The 16,418-nt window shown below is 35.4% G+C and overlaps 1 protein-coding gene across 1 annotated transcript in view; it reads left to right on the forward strand.

Moving 5' to 3' along the window:
* LOC129227387 (PP2C-like domain-containing protein CG9801) overlaps positions 1-14,535 on the forward strand; it is an 87,221-nt gene extending 72,686 nt beyond the window's left edge. Inside the window, exons 3-6 of the mRNA XM_054861939.1 lie at positions 3,179-3,298; positions 5,754-5,935; positions 7,485-7,686; positions 9,085-14,535. Of these exons, the coding sequence (XP_054717914.1) occupies positions 3,179-3,298; positions 5,754-5,935; positions 7,485-7,686; positions 9,085-10,046 (1,466 nt within the window). The 3' untranslated portion in view covers positions 10,047-14,535. The remainder of the gene's footprint in view (positions 1-3,178; positions 3,299-5,753; positions 5,936-7,484; positions 7,687-9,084) is intronic.
* Positions 14,536-16,418: the final 1,883 nt, after the last annotated feature.

The raw sequence follows: 16,418 nt of genomic DNA on the forward strand, positions 1-16,418 counted from the left end.
AAATTTAAAAAAACTTCTTGATTTTTCAAAATTAATTCGAATTCTGAATTTTTGAATTCAAATTATGTTTTTCGCAATCACGAGTTTCGACAGGGCCCTACTCATTGGGGGCTATTGTTTCTAGAAACAGCTCCTGTCCCCCCAAGCCTACCCCTCCTTCTAGGCGGTTACGTGTGTATGTGTGTGTGTGTGTGCGTGTGTGTATATGTAGGCACGCGTGCGTGCATGTGTAGGCTTGTGTGTGTCGGTAGACCTGTGTGTATGCACGTAGGCGTGTGTGTATGTGTGTAAAGGCTTTTGTGTATGAGCGTGTGTGTGTGTATGTGTGTGTGCGCGTGTGTGTGTGTATGAGCGCGCATGTGTGTAGGACATAGACGCCTCCGACCAGGAGAAGCATATAGCTCAGGACCGGAGCAGCCCCGCCGCGCCGCCTGCAGAGGCCGGTGGTGCTGGTTTCCCTGGTCCAAGCTGAAAAAGGAACCAGACGCCAAGGACGGTCAAATGAAAGTAATAAGCAATCGTGATTGCTCAAAAAAAAAAAAAAAAAAAAAAAAAATTCCTTTTCTTCTTCTTCTGTTAAAAAAGTGATGAACGGAAATTAATTTCGTGAAAATTTTCTGTTTTAAAATTCTACTCACTCCTCGGGAGATTTTCAGGGAATTCATATTTCTGCTTTCTTCTGAAGACCCGTGCAAATCTGTTATCTAAATTACATTATTATAATTCTAAAAAGAAACAATGCAGTTTAAAATTGGAAAAAATGTTAAGTAAAAAAGGTTTTAATAAAAAAGGTCATTTAATTATGGATTATGTTGAATGCATTGAATATTTATCTCAAACTTTGTTTCAGAAATGACAGTGCAGTAAACTCTCGATTATCCGCGGAATTGGGTAGCACAGGTGCCGCGGATAATAAAAATCGCTAGAAAAGTGTTCTCGGATGACTGACTTTTCATTCGAAAGCGCACACTTTGCATTGAAAAAGGTGTTCCTTGTAACACCGAAATACGTGTCTGCAGTATGCAATATTTGTGCTTCAAGACGTTGGTTAGTTAAATCATTTAATTTTTCGCACAAAGGTATTCATTCATTATTTCCAAGTTGCATAAATTTGGACCATAAGTATTTGTTTGTTTTACTTTTCGATCACTTCTGCAGCCACTAGATGGCAGCATCGTCACAGGCTCGGATAGGCTCGGAGACCAATAGTTCATAATGCTTACGTTCGATGACCACGACCGGTAGCGACTAGTAGCGACCGGTTAGTTAATCACGTGATAGCTAATGATCACGTGAATCAACCAATCAACTGCTTAGAATGGCAACCGATTCGGTAACCGGTTGATCATAGAACGCTGCGGTTAGTATCGGTTACTTACCGGTCGAACGGTGAGGTTCATCGAACGCAAGGAATGACGGTACAAAAACCTTGTGAAATAAACTGCATTAAAAAAAAAAAAAACGATTGCATTCCAAGATCAAATTTATAAACTGCAGATTTAAAGGAGTATTATGTACTGCAAGTCATATGAATTAAAAAATTACATTTCAATATTGTTTAGCTTTTCAGGGGCCATTCATTATTTACGTAAGAAAGTTTCGGACGTTTTTGCCCCCTCCCCACCCCCATCATGTAAGGGTGCTGAAGATTTTTCAACCCTCCCTCCCTATTTTTACGTTTTTACGTAAGATTCCATTTCGTTTTTCAAATTAATAAGATGTTGCCGCGCAGCGTAATTAAATACGCCTCGCGCAATAACATAAACAAACATTTCAATACAGTTCTTTGCCTCATGTGTACTAATCTTACATCATTGGAACCGGTATTAAATTCCCTATTACTAAATTAATTTTTAAAAAAAACCTTTTTGTGTAAAGAATTATGTTCTAAAAAGGTGAAATCTAGACTGAATGTTTTTTCGACGTTTTTTTGTATATGCTGTGATAGTGATACTAATTAAAAATAAAACATGCCATACATAGTGTCATTCTTTCATTATATTTTACACTACTTTGCAAAACAAGTAAAAAAACAGCTCATCTAGATATGTTTTTATCATCCAGACTCAAATAAAGTATGATCCCTGCCAAACCACTGATCGCACAATTTTAAATATAAAATATCACTTGGAAAATATTACGTCAGAATGGATTTCATCCCCCTCCCTCCAAAGTAAGGGAATGTAGAGATTTTTCCACCCCTCCTCCTCCTTGAGACCCTTACGTAATTAATGAATGACCACTTACATTCAAAAGCGCCCCCCTCTCCCATTTTATCGTAACCTGTTGCAAAAAAAAAAAAAAAAAAAAGAAAAAAAAAACATATGGACAGCTTTAATTTCCTTTGGTAGTTGTTACAGAAAAGTTTTATATTCGTTTTCTTTTTATGAATTTATTCAAGTAGTTCAACTTTATTCTTTATTTTACTGTTTATCACAAATATGTATGATCAATAATTAGTTGTTATTAAAACATCTGCTTCAATATTAAGTGTAAGAAGTGAATCGGATTTTTTCATTGACTTCAACATAAATTAATGTGTCAAAATTGGAGCCCTACTTGCTACAAAAATTGGTGCACAACTTCAGAAAAAACTACAACGGTTTAGAATCAATTTTTATCATTCTAGACCAGTGGTTTCCAACATTTTGGATGTTGGGACCCCTTTTTTCACAAATAACCTGCGTCCCCATAAGTGCACCCACATAAATATTACATTGTGCATGTTTTACAAGGTAACTCAAGGTGCATGAAACATTTCTCTTTATGTCAGAGACCCACAATGATTGCAGAAATCAGAAAAAGATAGTACAAATTTGCTTATTTGGTTCCCGATGAAAGAAAAAATGTTTGAAAAATATGCCTCTAATCCTAACATTTCCCTATTTTTAGTATTAGTACATAACGCGTTTCTTCAAATGTATCGAAAACTCACTTCTGCAGATACTGCTGTTTACCTGCCTACGGCAGAATTACATTCTTTGCTTTCCATTGTGGTTCAAAAAAAAAGAAGCTATATACGTTTAGCAATAGTGAATAAAATGTAAATCTTTGTTGCAAATTTCTCTCAGGTTTTTACTGTATCATGATTGTTAAAACTCTCATAGTCACTAAAGTTTGATATTATTTTATGCCACAGTGTCTGAAAGTTATGATAATAGTATTTATTTATTTCCAGAGCATACCTATTACTCCGATGAAATTGCAGGCATTAAAAATTGGAACCAGACAGATGAAAGAGCTTATGGGCTTGCCACCACCCTTTATGAAAAGCATCCAAAAACAAATGCAAATGCAGGTTTGTACTAATAATTAAATACTTGATCTTGCTGGTATATAAGTTCAGCATTTACTTATCTTTCATGAAAATGCACTTGCATTATAAAATCATAACAATTATGTTTGCAGACTTTGTATTCGATTAACTTAAAACCCATTTTGGCCATTGCGCTCATAAGAATCCAATTCCATCCTGCTTTTCTCTTTAGCATAGTTCTCAATTTGGTGACTCAGAAAATCCAAAGCACTTGAACCTGCCCCTAGCTATCAGGGGCGTGCACGAGGGGGGGGGGGACATCTGTTGGCTCGGGCCAGAGCCTGAAGGTAGCCCAAGATTTTAAAAATGAGGCGTGAAATGTATGTAGAGACATAGGGGTAAACAATTTGGAGGAGGGCCTGTACAAGTCGTTTGTGATGGGCCCGAAAATTTCTGCGCATGCCCCTCCTCATGATTAGGGAACAAGAAAAAGTCTATTCAAAAGTCCTGTATGTGAAGGGCTTTGGTCTATTCAGCCTGTGTGGCTTACAGATTTCAAATACATTTGATAAATGTAACAGAAATATTCTCCACCAACCTTCTTCATTTAGAACACTGGAAAAAGTCCATGGAACTTTTCTTTTGACACCAGCCAACCGCAGAGCATTTTTTAAGAAATTTTTACTAGGCGACACAAGTTTATCATACGAGTAAAAATTATTGAGAAGGTTACGGCCTTTTTCTCCACAAACGTATGCATATATCGTCGCCTCAAAGTGGTATTTCTGTAAGTACTGTTTGTTCTGAGGCGGCTGTATAGGATTTCTGATTCAAGAGGAAGCTGATATGAACCAAACCTTAAGTATAGTATTAACTCCGAAGTAAAGGTGGTCCGGGGGTCTCCCCCGGAAATTTTTCGAGTTTGTACTCGTAAAAACGCATTTTAGACCATCTTTGGTAATGTTAGGATTAAAGAGGATCGGTGTCGCTCACCTGTCTATTTTTCGAAATTGTAACACTAAGAAAGTAGTTGTAGACGATCTTTTTGATGATGTCAGAGGGAAGAGAGATCTGAGGGCCCATATCCCAGGAAATTTTTCTTGATTTGTAATCTTAGAAAAGCATTCTGTCTTTCGTAATATTATGCGCTCGGATGCGACTCCCCTCCACACGCTCATTTTTCGAAATTGAAGCCTTCAAAACACAAACATTATGTCTAATAATGTTCAGAAGGGTGGTTCGGGGGTTCTCCGGTGGATTTTTTCTGCAATTGTAGTGCTATAAACAGAGTTCAATACGTTCCTTTCGTGATGTGACGTGGAGGAGTGATTCGAGAGCCTGCAACAAGAAATTCTAATTTGCAGTCTTAAAGATGCACTCTAATTGTCTTTGATAATGGTTGGGGAGAAGAGGTTTGGAGCGCTTCCTCGGAAATTGTTGCTGTAAAAAGGGATTTTTAGACGTTTTTTTGGTGATGTTAAGGGGAGGAGAGATTAAAAGGCCCATCCCAGGAAAATTTTCTAACTTATAGACTTAAAAACGCATTCTAGACTATCTTCTGTAAGGTTAGCGATTGAAGAAATTTTGAGGTCCACTTCTAAAATTTGTTTCAAATTGCAAATGTAGGAAATCCATGATTCATGAGTAACTTTTAGAGGACCAGCAATCTTTCGAAATTGAGCTCCAAAAACGTAGTTATAGAAGACTTTCAATGACGTTAGGGAAGGAGGAGTTTTCTCCGGAAACATTTTGAAACTCAAGCGCTTAAAATCAGAATTTAGGTCGATCTTGAACGATGCTGGCGAAAAGGAGAGGTGGGGGACCCTCCCCTGGAAATTTTTACAAGTTTTTTTTTTTTTTTTTTTAACACAGTTTGCAAACGATCTTTGGTAATATTAACAATAGGGGTGGTTTTTAAGGTCCCATTTAAAAAGGGAATGAAGAATAATTACATAGACCAGCATATAAAGCCAGTTTTGTTACTATTTCTAAAACACATATGACCAGGGTCGGATTTAGGCTTAACGGGGCTTCAAGTCATTTCAGGTATGGGGCCCCTTTCGTTCCTAATCTAAGAGGAGCAGGCGGGGGCCTTTTGACCAGCTGCTTTATACTAGAGCCTTAGCCTTAGATTATACAAGTGACCACCAGAAACAGGTTTTAAGATTTGCTTTACTATAATTTTAATTGCATTAAAATCATTTGATATGTATAACTGCAGTATTCAAAGCCTCATGAAAGAGGAGTGTTGTAATATTACGTATTTAACTATTAATGCAAGAAGTAATGAATTCCAACATAGTGCAAATTTATTAGTCATATGACAGAGAGTGCTTAAATTAGAAGGACTGAATTTTTGTAATTATACAATATTTCTAGAACATCATAGGAATGTGAGTAGCTAGTTTTATGTTTCAAATATGTTAATGCACTACAGTTAACACAATGCCTTTTTTTGTGTGTGATGTTTCAAACTAAACATAGTATTTATATTCAGGTGATCCTGTTGCTGACGCATTTGCTGTATGTTTGAGGGAGAACAGTGCTATTTTGGTGCTTGCTGATGGGCTCAACTGGGGAGAAAAATCTTGTCTTGCTGCGCGTTCTGCAGTACACGGATGTACAGATTATCTCAACCATGCACTTTACAGGGAGGGCGGCAGAGTAGAGACTACAATGGTAATTTCTCTCCTAATTTATTTTGTTTCTCTCCCCTTTTTTTTTAAATTTTATTTTAGGTATTCAATTTTGCTATTTTCAGCTTAAAGTTGTATGTTTGATATTCAGATTTATCTTATGCTAAACACTATTACTAACTTTTGAAAACATACATTACAACTATTACCAAGTGTTATTCATTTACAGTTGCTTTATTCTGTATGCTTATTTTTCTTTCCTTATGCAATAAGTTATACAGTGGTGGACCGTCAAAACGCACACATTAAGACCAGAAGTTTTGCATTATAAAGGTTTTGGAGTTATATAGATTGTTTCACAAATTTAGAAAAAGATACAGTCGAACCCTGATTTTTTTAAAATTTTCTTTAAAGGACTAACTTTCTCGTGAATCTTGCATAGTCTCGTTGTTTTTTGTTGCTCAGAAGATAAGTGTATATACTCACTAATAAATAAAAATATAGTACAAAAAATGAGTTTAAAAGTTAGGGATGCACTTATTTGCCGAACAGAATTTCTGAAATTTTCCCCAAATCATTTGTGGATAAAACTCTCTAAAACGTGAACATTTTCTCGTTTGTACTCCAAACTGATGCTAAAAAAAAAGGCCCAATTTGCTATGTTCTGACTGCAAAATAAATACCAAATAATTATAGTAAAAGAACGACTTTGCGAAAAGGGTGTAAATTGCTGTGTATTCCAGAAGGATGGTCACATGAAAATTGAATCATTTAAAAAAAATGAATGTAATATAGCTGCAACGCAAAATTTTATTGCTTTTTCTTCAAAATAATAGCAACATGTAACTAAAACCGGGATCACAGAAACAAAATTTTTTTTTATCAAAAATAACCACCAAACCTTCCTAAGCTGTTTCAGAAAACTGGAACTCGACTTCATACACGGATTTTCGATTTTCCTCCCGGTTTTCCTCCTAAAAGTAGGGGTGGAAGGTTTTGTTATACAGACAAGTGTACATGCGTTTATTGCTGTGAAGCAGTTGTGCACAACCTATGGCCCACGCCCACGGGCTACATCCAGCCTGTGAAGCTGATCCTTGTGGCCTCTATCGAAAAGTACGGTTAATGACAATGTTACACAAATCTGGAGCCGATTTTCAGATATTGATTCCTGAAAAATGTATTTATTTAATAAAAGAAGCATAGTTACTGGTTTTTAATTTTCTTCCCTGTTCCATATTTTTCATATTATTTAGAAAAGTTGTAAATATTTCGAAACTTTACCTGTGTTCTGGTCCGCAAGAATCATTTTAGTATGAGAGTCGGCCCACAAGTAGAAAAAAGGTTGAGAACCACTGATGTAAAGGTTTTGAATCCCCCCACCCCTTCCCAAAAAAAGAATATTATATTCAAATAAAATGAAAAGAGTTTTTAAAGTTTATGATTGGCATATAAGCCTTGTTTGTTAAAGAATGTAGTTTTTAGTTTACTTTTATCCAACAACATTCCTATATAAGATGCATATGAACAATTGAATAGACTTATCCCTAGAAAAATTGCTTTTAAATTCTAATAGGTACATCTTGTTTCAGGATGTGTTCGTATGTTTGTTACGTTCATTCCATGCTGCTCACAACCTCATTCTTCAAGAAGAAGGTTACCTGACCACTTTATGTGCAGCAGTTGTTTGCCAACTTACTAATTCGGACAAGTATGTGGTTTGCACGTGCAATGTTGGAGACAGTTTGGCTTACGTGTACAGTCGTAAGCATGGAGTACGAGAAATTACGCAGGGTAACTATCTGTATAGTAATTTAGTAAGTGCCATGTATGTTTAGAAATATGCAATTATGAACGTACTTTATCTATAAATAAATTCATATACGCACACACATACAACACCCAATTCCTAATAAGTTACAGTGGACAGCAGCTAGGCTGGCAAGTATTATTTTTTATCTTCGTTTTACTACCTTTGAAAAGAAAACTTTAGTACTTGATTTTTGTGCCGGCTTCTTTACTCATGCATGAATTTTCATACATGAAATAAGAGGAATTTGAAATTGATCATTGGGGACGTTCTTCAGTTGCATACTAGGATATACATATAGACTAGGATTTTCCCCTGTCATCACAATAAATGAATATAAGTGAGTATATAAAATAGAGAGAGAGAGAGTTTAAAATTTCTACATGATCTTGATTTTTTAATTTTGAGAACACTTCACAGCTTTACACTCCTTTCAGAGGCTTTATTTTGGTTTTAAAGTCAAAATAAATATGTGTGTTTGTGTGCGCATTTACATGCAGTAGAATCCTGGAAAGAATAGGATTTCTGCTTATCAGTATTCCCCAAGAGTCCCTGACAACCTCTACACTAAACTCCAGGGTCCTTATCCCTATCTATACACATGGTTTAGCCTGCTGGAAAGGACCCTGAAACAGCTGTTTTTTTTTTGTTTTTTTTAATCCAGAGCTGGAGCTGAGCATCAACTTGAAGTATTGATTTGAAATGGAGACTTGGAGAACTTTTCAAATTACTTATTGAAGGTGTACCAGTCATTATTAGTGCACACGGAGACTCTTCGATTTCCTTTTAGGTATAAGCCAAGCACTTTACCGATCAGGTCACCGTGCCTTTTTTTTTTTTTTTTTTGAGTTTCATATTTCTTATTTTATTTTTTTAGGAGACCAATACTAAAGCAGATGGGGGAAAGTGACTTGAAATCTTTCATCCCTCTCATTGGGGGGGGGGGGGGCTGAAAGACAACCTCAGTGAATGCTTCAGATATAAGTCTTTGTGTAGGAAACGGTAATATATAGTTTAGGAATGGTTTAAGACAGTTTGAGGAGTATTTTTAAGTGTCTAAAAATAATAATGTTTTTATCAAACAGCTGTACACATACCCTTAGAAGCTTCAAACAAATTTTTTTATGGAAACCAGGCTTTCATCTGATATAAACACTCAAAATGAAAGAACTATCTTGGCATTTTTATTTAGTATACATCGATTTTTTTTCCTTTTTTTTTTTTTTTTTTTTAACTGAACAATGTATAATTGTTTTGTCTAACTATTTAGAGCATGAAAATTTGTCTAATGTTTTATTCATGCTTTTCTTCCACCTGTTTGTAATAATGTAATTCAGGATGTTTTTTTTTCTTTAATTTACATGTTTTATTTCATTTTTTAGGCTCCCATGACATACATTCCATGAGAGATATGCGTGATGCATTGGGTGCATTAGGTCCTGTGGATGGGGTCAACCCAGAGTTAAACAATCTTACAGTTTCCATGACCATAGCTGACGCTGGAGATTATGTTTTCTTATGCAGCGATGGAATCTCGGACAACTTTGATCCGGTTGTTGGCAAGTTTGCACTCCCGAAGCGACCCGAGAAACCTCATCGCAAAACTCCAACAGCTGCACCAGTCCAGGAGACCTCAAAAAATATTGGTATAAGTGTAAAGAGGCAAAACAGCAACAGCCAAGAAGTAACAGTGAAGAGGCACAGTAACAAACTAGATTCTGTTTTAAGAAGACAAAGCAGTAATTTAACAGACATTACCAATAAACGCTTCAGCGTTTTAGACCCTGATTCCCCTCCCCCTGAGCCTCCTCTTCCAATCGTTGAAGCTCACCAAAGACATCAATTGACTCTTTTACGTATGGAAGACCTTCTGAATAATGGTTTAAATGAAAATGACAACAGTTGTGACTCGGCTCAAAAGCTCTGCGAGACTCTCATCGATTTTGCAACTAAATTGACAATTGCTAAGCGCAAGATACTTGAAGATCCAGATTTGTACCCAGAAAGTGAACCAGATACCCATTTAGAGCAAAGGTCTCGTAGAAGGAAAGTGAGTGATAAATTATGCACTGTCCCCGGTAAACTGGACCATGCATCAGTTGTTGCATGTCGTGTTGGTAACTACAAGTCTCGTTCTCCCGTTCGCAGAACGAGAGACACAGGCAAGTCTCATTCAAAATCTCCCATTTCAACAAGTAACAAAGGTAAAAGTCACCATCATCATCATAGTCATCATCACCACCACCATCATGTGTCCAACAACAACAATAATAACAATAATACCAAAGTATCAAGAGGTATGAAAACAGATGACAAAACAAGGCATTTTGAATCTAGTATTTAAGTAATAGTGTCTCTATTGATTTATTTTGTTTGGATTAATGTAGCATAAAACATATTATAAATAAACCATCCATAAATGAAATATTGTAAAATAATTCATTTTCTCCTTGTGAAATCCATTGTGCTGCTTATCTCAACTACAATATTCTGTAGAGACATCATGAACTCCACACACTCTAAAGCAGGTGTCGGAAAGTAATTTTAGTTTAGGTCCAGATACTTCGTAAAATTTTCATCAAGGTCCAGAAAAAAACCTCATATTCCACACTAATCATTAAAAACTCAAATCAGTTATGCAATTAATTATGAAAGACTAAAAGAAGTGGTAAAAGTGGAACCTAAAAAGGTATTGTGGCCAACATAAACATATTTTTTAAATAGTTTTTGCATGTAATTTATGCTTCTAAAACATTTTTTTTTAACATTCCGCTCCAGACTTGGAGCGTGGTCTGCCAGTTGCCAGCTGCTGCTGTAAAGCTTTTAAGGAGTGTAGCATTTTTGTTGGTACTGCAACAGTGAGCTTGCACAACAAATGTAATGATTTTTTAATTTTAAGTTTTGCAATTTAATAAGTAAAACTAATATCACTGAATAAGAATAATTAAATTTGTTTGTTTATCACAACGCGATTCCTTGTCATTGTAGCCAATAGCTTTTAACTGGCACAATAAACGCAATGACTTTTTAATATTAAGTTTTGTGATTGTAAGTAAAACTAATATTACTGAATAACAGTTATTAAATTGATGTCCGTTTATCAGGACGCTCTTAGTTTTTCAATGCAATGTTCATATTAAACATATTTAAAATAGCCTTAGAGTTCTACAAATATACTATTGCTGTTCCGTCACCTTCTTGGGTATGTCACATTCATGTTGACTTATACACATTTCATATTGTTTCATAAATGTTGGTTCAATAGCACAGATAGGTTTTGTTTGATATGTGATGAATATTTGACCAATGAACTAAAGAGTAAAAGAAATGATACAAGTTTTATGAAAGTTTGACATAATCTACCAATAAGCAGTATGTTGTTTGCATACTGTGGCCTTTTTTGGTAACTTAATAAATGTACATTAGTTTCCTATGTTTTACATGCTTTATTATAGCTATCTTTTTCAGAGACATTTACAGTTTATTTCTAATTACACGATGTTATAGTGATGTGCTTTTGTGATTTTAAAGATGAAGCTCCAGTTAAAGTTCTTGAGTTTTTTCATTTATTTGAATGTGATGTTAGTAAGTGTGCTACAGATTAATGGTTAAAATGCAGTGGCCTTAGTAATCCAAAAGTTTATTGCGAATATATTTCACACATAGCTGAAAGCAAATAAAAATTGACTTATATTGACTTTCCATTAGATTTTAAATGCTTCGAATGTGGTTCTTTTCCCCAAGGAAGAAATAAAATGAATAATAGGTAATAATGATAACAATAATGATATCTATTTTCTAATACATTAATTAAATAATAATAATCAATATTTTTTATCTAATTGATCTGTTTCATACTTTAGTTACTTTCTGATGAGGTATTAAGATATGTAGTGATGCAAATGTGTTCCTCTTGATTAGGATAATGTATTGGATGAATTTTAAATCCCTTTTTGTCAGAAAACGTTGAATAATGTCCTATGTCATGAAATAAAATATGAACTGTTCTAATTGGCTAGAAAAAGTAAATGGAAAAAAGCAGACAATTTTTTTTTTTTTTTGAGCAAACACATTGAGCAAACTCATTATCTTCACTTGACCAAAGGTGATGCTGCTCTGATTTTTCAAATTACCATAACAGCTGTTGTTTATAATAATTATTTTCAGAGCGGAATTTTTGTTGCCCAATCATCTGAGGTTTGATTTTATTCATATATTTTTCAGAGTTTAACTCAAGCAACTTTACATTAAAAAAGGCGTTTTTTGTGTAAAATTATATTTTTTCAGGGAAAATCATCTAAGTACAAAATTTTCAGATTACTAGTTCTCATGGGCGCTCACATAGGGGGGCAAGTGGGGGCTCAAGTCAACTCTTTGAAATTAGAACTCTCTGCTACTAGTACATTTTTCTGTTCAAAAATGTAAAAACATTTTTTTCCAGCCATTAAATGAATGAGTTATTAAAAATGTCAAATTTTAATAACTCTAATCTGCACTGAAACCGGTTTCCATGGGGAAGATATCCTGCTAAACCATGGGGAAAATATCTGAGCTTCCCCCCCCCCCTTAAAATTTTGCATATGGCCACCCATGCTAGCTCCCATCATTTAAGATTGATATGAAATAAAAATACGTAACGTCACACGCTAATCTTTTACGATAAGTGTACTGGTGGAATCGGCCATATAAAATCTTTATTACCGAATCCTAATTACCATTTCTTTTTTTCGTAGATATGCCTTGTATTACCTATTCTAATACATCACCAGGCAAAATATGATATGTGCAAATATCTCGGCCATTTCAATTCCATCCAGTTGTAGAAATAAGAAACCGAACGAGTGGGATCTATCGCGAATCGTAATTGAGAGACACAAAATTAAATTCATGACATTAAAATTCAAATAAATGCTGGGTGTTTTTCTTTTTTTTCTGAGGAGTTCTTGCTTTTCCTGAAATAAAATAAGAACTTTATGCTAGAACAAACATATTTTTGCCTGATTTACCCTTAATGCTATTGAGAATTATTAATTATTATTATTTTATCCATTTTTCATACCTAAACTATTTTGAAAGTTCACAAAAATAATAAATTTTAAAAATTAAAAAAAATAATCTTGCAATTAAATATTATTTGGATTACTGAGAATCTACTACATATTAATCCATTATGAAAAGTGATATTTCAGCAGATGTGAAATTGCTCTGTCATATCTAACAAAAATATTTGCTCAGTAGATTATGGTGCTCGGTGTACGTTTAGTATTCTATTTAAGTGTATTTACTTCAGTATTAGACTGAGTCAATGTGTACATACTACATATAGAGTGTTGCTATTTTGTAAGATTTTTTAAAAACTCAGTTTTTTAATACTTTTTAGGTGCATTCATTGTATGCTTTTTGTACAATGTATTGATGAGTTGAGCCTTTAACACTATTTAGCAATTTTTCTGAAGATGTTACTTTTATTAATGCGCATTCATCGTGCTTAATCAAACTAGTACCGTATTTTTCAGCGTATTATCCGTGCCGACGTATAATCAACAGGTCCTAAAATCGACCTGAAGAAAAAAAAAAGAATCTTGCCTATAATCCACGGCAGCGTATCTGCGGATAATACGATGTAAAGATATGAAGTTTTGATTTCAAAGTACAAATTTTGCACCTAAATTAAAAACGTGAAGAAGTCATAACTTTTAAGGTACAATCAAATATAATCTTTTTCAAATCGTGATTATAGTATTCTAATTATTTAAAGACAAAGAGTCAAGACAGAGAAACAAACGGTATGATCTTGTACAAATGAAGGCTTCTTCCTTTACTGTGTAGTTGTTCGTTTTACAATTCTTGAATCGGGCCGGAGGAAAATTCAAGCTATGTAAAATTAACAACCTACTTTCAGCGAAACAGTCTCTAATGGTGAATCCTACTGTAAATATCGAGGTACAATGTGTTGGTGTTGAAAAAAAAAAAAAATAAGCACAGATAATCCGCACCTCATTAACTTGACACTTTTTAAACAGAAAATCCGTGGATTATACGCAGGAAAATACTAGTAAATAAGAGTATAATTTATTTTCAAAACATTTACTGCTTGGGATTTTTATGTGTGCTTAAGATGTTGCAAACTTAATGGTTGTCATGTGTTGTATAAAATTTAAAAGGAAGCCCCATAAACACCTGTGTATAGTAGAGGGCCAAAAGTCTGCACAGCTTGGGACCATAGGTTGTGATTGATTTTAAAATTTGATATTGTTGATTTTAGGATTTGACAGATTTTTGGGACCATAAAATAGAGTAGTATTGAAACCAAAGTGAACAAAACACATAGTAGCCATTTTTCAGTTCTATATTACAATTATATATGGCAAAAAAAAAAAAAAAACTGAGTATTAAATATGGTGCAAATGAAAGGAATATAATGAAAACCGAAAAACTACTTTCTGAAATTTTCAGTAAATCGAATCAATTTGCAATCTGTTTGTAAATTTTAATTTAAAATGTTTTATATAATAAACTAGAAAATCGCCCGTCAAGGTATGACGGTGAAAATTGCTTCTACATTTGAACGAAGTCATTGCCTGTTTGGTGACATTTTGATAGTTGTAATTGTAACCCCAACTCCAGTGGATGGACCCTAAACTCTAGTAGGTAGTGTTAAATTATGTTGACCACTTTTTCGTTTCTTCCTTCCCCTGAAATGACATAGTCTTAAGAATAAAACTCCAAGTTGTTGGGTCGAGTTCAGCCTTGTCACAATAAAGCCTTTCCCTGCATGTTAAACATTACCAAAACATATTGTCAAATTATCATGCCGTTGTGCAAGTTTCATTGTTGATGGTTTGGGGTCAAAATGTCGTCACCGAAATGTCGCGGGACAAAATGTCGCGGCCAAAATGTCGCCGGTCCAAAATGTCGCCGGGCCGAAATGTCGCTTGTCCAAAATGTCGCCAGGCCAAAATGTCGCCGGTCCAAAATGTCGCTTGTCCAAAATGTCGCCGATCCAAAATGTCGCCGGCCCAAAATGTCGCCGGTCCAAAATGTCGCCGGGCCAAAATGTCGCCGATCCAAAATGTCGCCGGTCCAAAATGTCGCCGGGCCGAAATGTCGCTTGTCCAAAATGTCGCCAGGCCAAAATGTCGCCGGTCCAAAATGTCGCTTGTCCAAAATGTCGCCGATCCAAAATGTCGCCGGCCCAAAATGTCGCCGGTCCAAAATGTCGCCGGGCCAAAATGTCGCCGGGCCAAAATGTCTCCGATCCAAAATGTCGCCGGCCCAAAATGTCGCCGGTCCAAAATGTCGCCGGGCCAAAATGTCGCTCGGCCAAAATGTCGCCTGTCCAAAATGTCGCCGGGCCAAAATGTCGCCTGTCCAAAATGTCGCCGGGCCAAAATGTCGTAGAACCAAAATTCGCTCATTCAGTTGGTAAGAAAAATGCAAATGTACAAAAATGCTGTTTAACACCAAATTTGCAGAATTAATGATTACTGCCTTCAATGAATGTCTTCGTTAAAAATGGGACTGAACTAACTGAGTTTCTTGATGAATTCTAAAAAGATTATTCCGTTTTGATTCGCAACTCTCAGCTGTTTTTCAGCAAACAAATAGAATACAAGTGTTACGTTTCTTATTTCTTGTGACTCGCTATCTACCAACTGTAAAACTTTCTGACGGCGTTCAGTTCTGACGTTCGATAAATTTTTTAAAACTTTTCTTCAAGAATAGTGTGCGTTTGTATGTGACCGATTTTTTGGGGCCATTCTACGTCAAAACCTGTGGTAAGAATTCGAACGATACCCGCAGGTACCCATATATGATTTAGGGCTGCGTGGTTTTTTTTTGCGTCAATTCGTTCAAGATAGTGGAGTAACTGAACGTTTTCGTCGATATGCGTGACTGTCATTGCTCAAAAAATGATGAACGGAATCAAATAAAATGTTAGGAAGCAGCAGGGGGACAGATTTTGGGGCCAATAACACCAGAGGGTGGAGCAATCGAATGTTTTTTTTCCTTTCTTTTTTTTTATCTGTGACTGATATATCTCAAAAAGTAATACAGTAGACCCTCGTTTTCAGCAGGTTTATTTTACGCGGTTTTGATTATACGCGGTTGAAGATTTGACACCTTTATGTTATTTACGCAGATGAGTTTCGGTTTTACGCTGATGCGGCAATGCAAACAGGTAACATTTTCCTCTCTTTCAAAACCCAAGCTCCTATAGATTGCAGATTACTCGTAACTAACTGCATTTTGGCGTGCTAATAATCGAACTTGGGTCCTTGGAGACATTTTATGCGATTGTTTCCAGAGCTTTTTCCGTTATAGAAGTAAAGTGATTAAACTCACACAGTTCAGAACTCACTGGAAGAAGAGCTTTTAGGAGTGACAAAGGAGGTCAAAACCAACGAGGATACCGACTCCGGTGACACACAACCAAAAACGCTCACATTGAAAATTTTGAACCATTCGTAGACAATAGAAATAATCTTTTTTCTGATTTGTTAGTAAAGGAAGATTTTATCTAGGAAATGACGCAAGTGGTCATGGATGCGTTAATGCTCAACAAAGAATTAGAGGAAAAATTCTTAATGACTACCAAAAGACTATCATAGCCAGCTCTTCTTCATAAACAGAACACGAAATTAGTTTGTTTTCTTTATGCATATTATGCATAAAAATCGATATAAGTACACATTAAACTTTTCATACAATTAGT

This window comes from Uloborus diversus, chromosome 8 (assembly GCF_026930045.1).
Source record: "Uloborus diversus isolate 005 chromosome 8, Udiv.v.3.1, whole genome shotgun sequence".
In the NCBI taxonomy this organism is placed as follows: Eukaryota; Metazoa; Arthropoda; class Arachnida; order Araneae; family Uloboridae; genus Uloborus; species Uloborus diversus.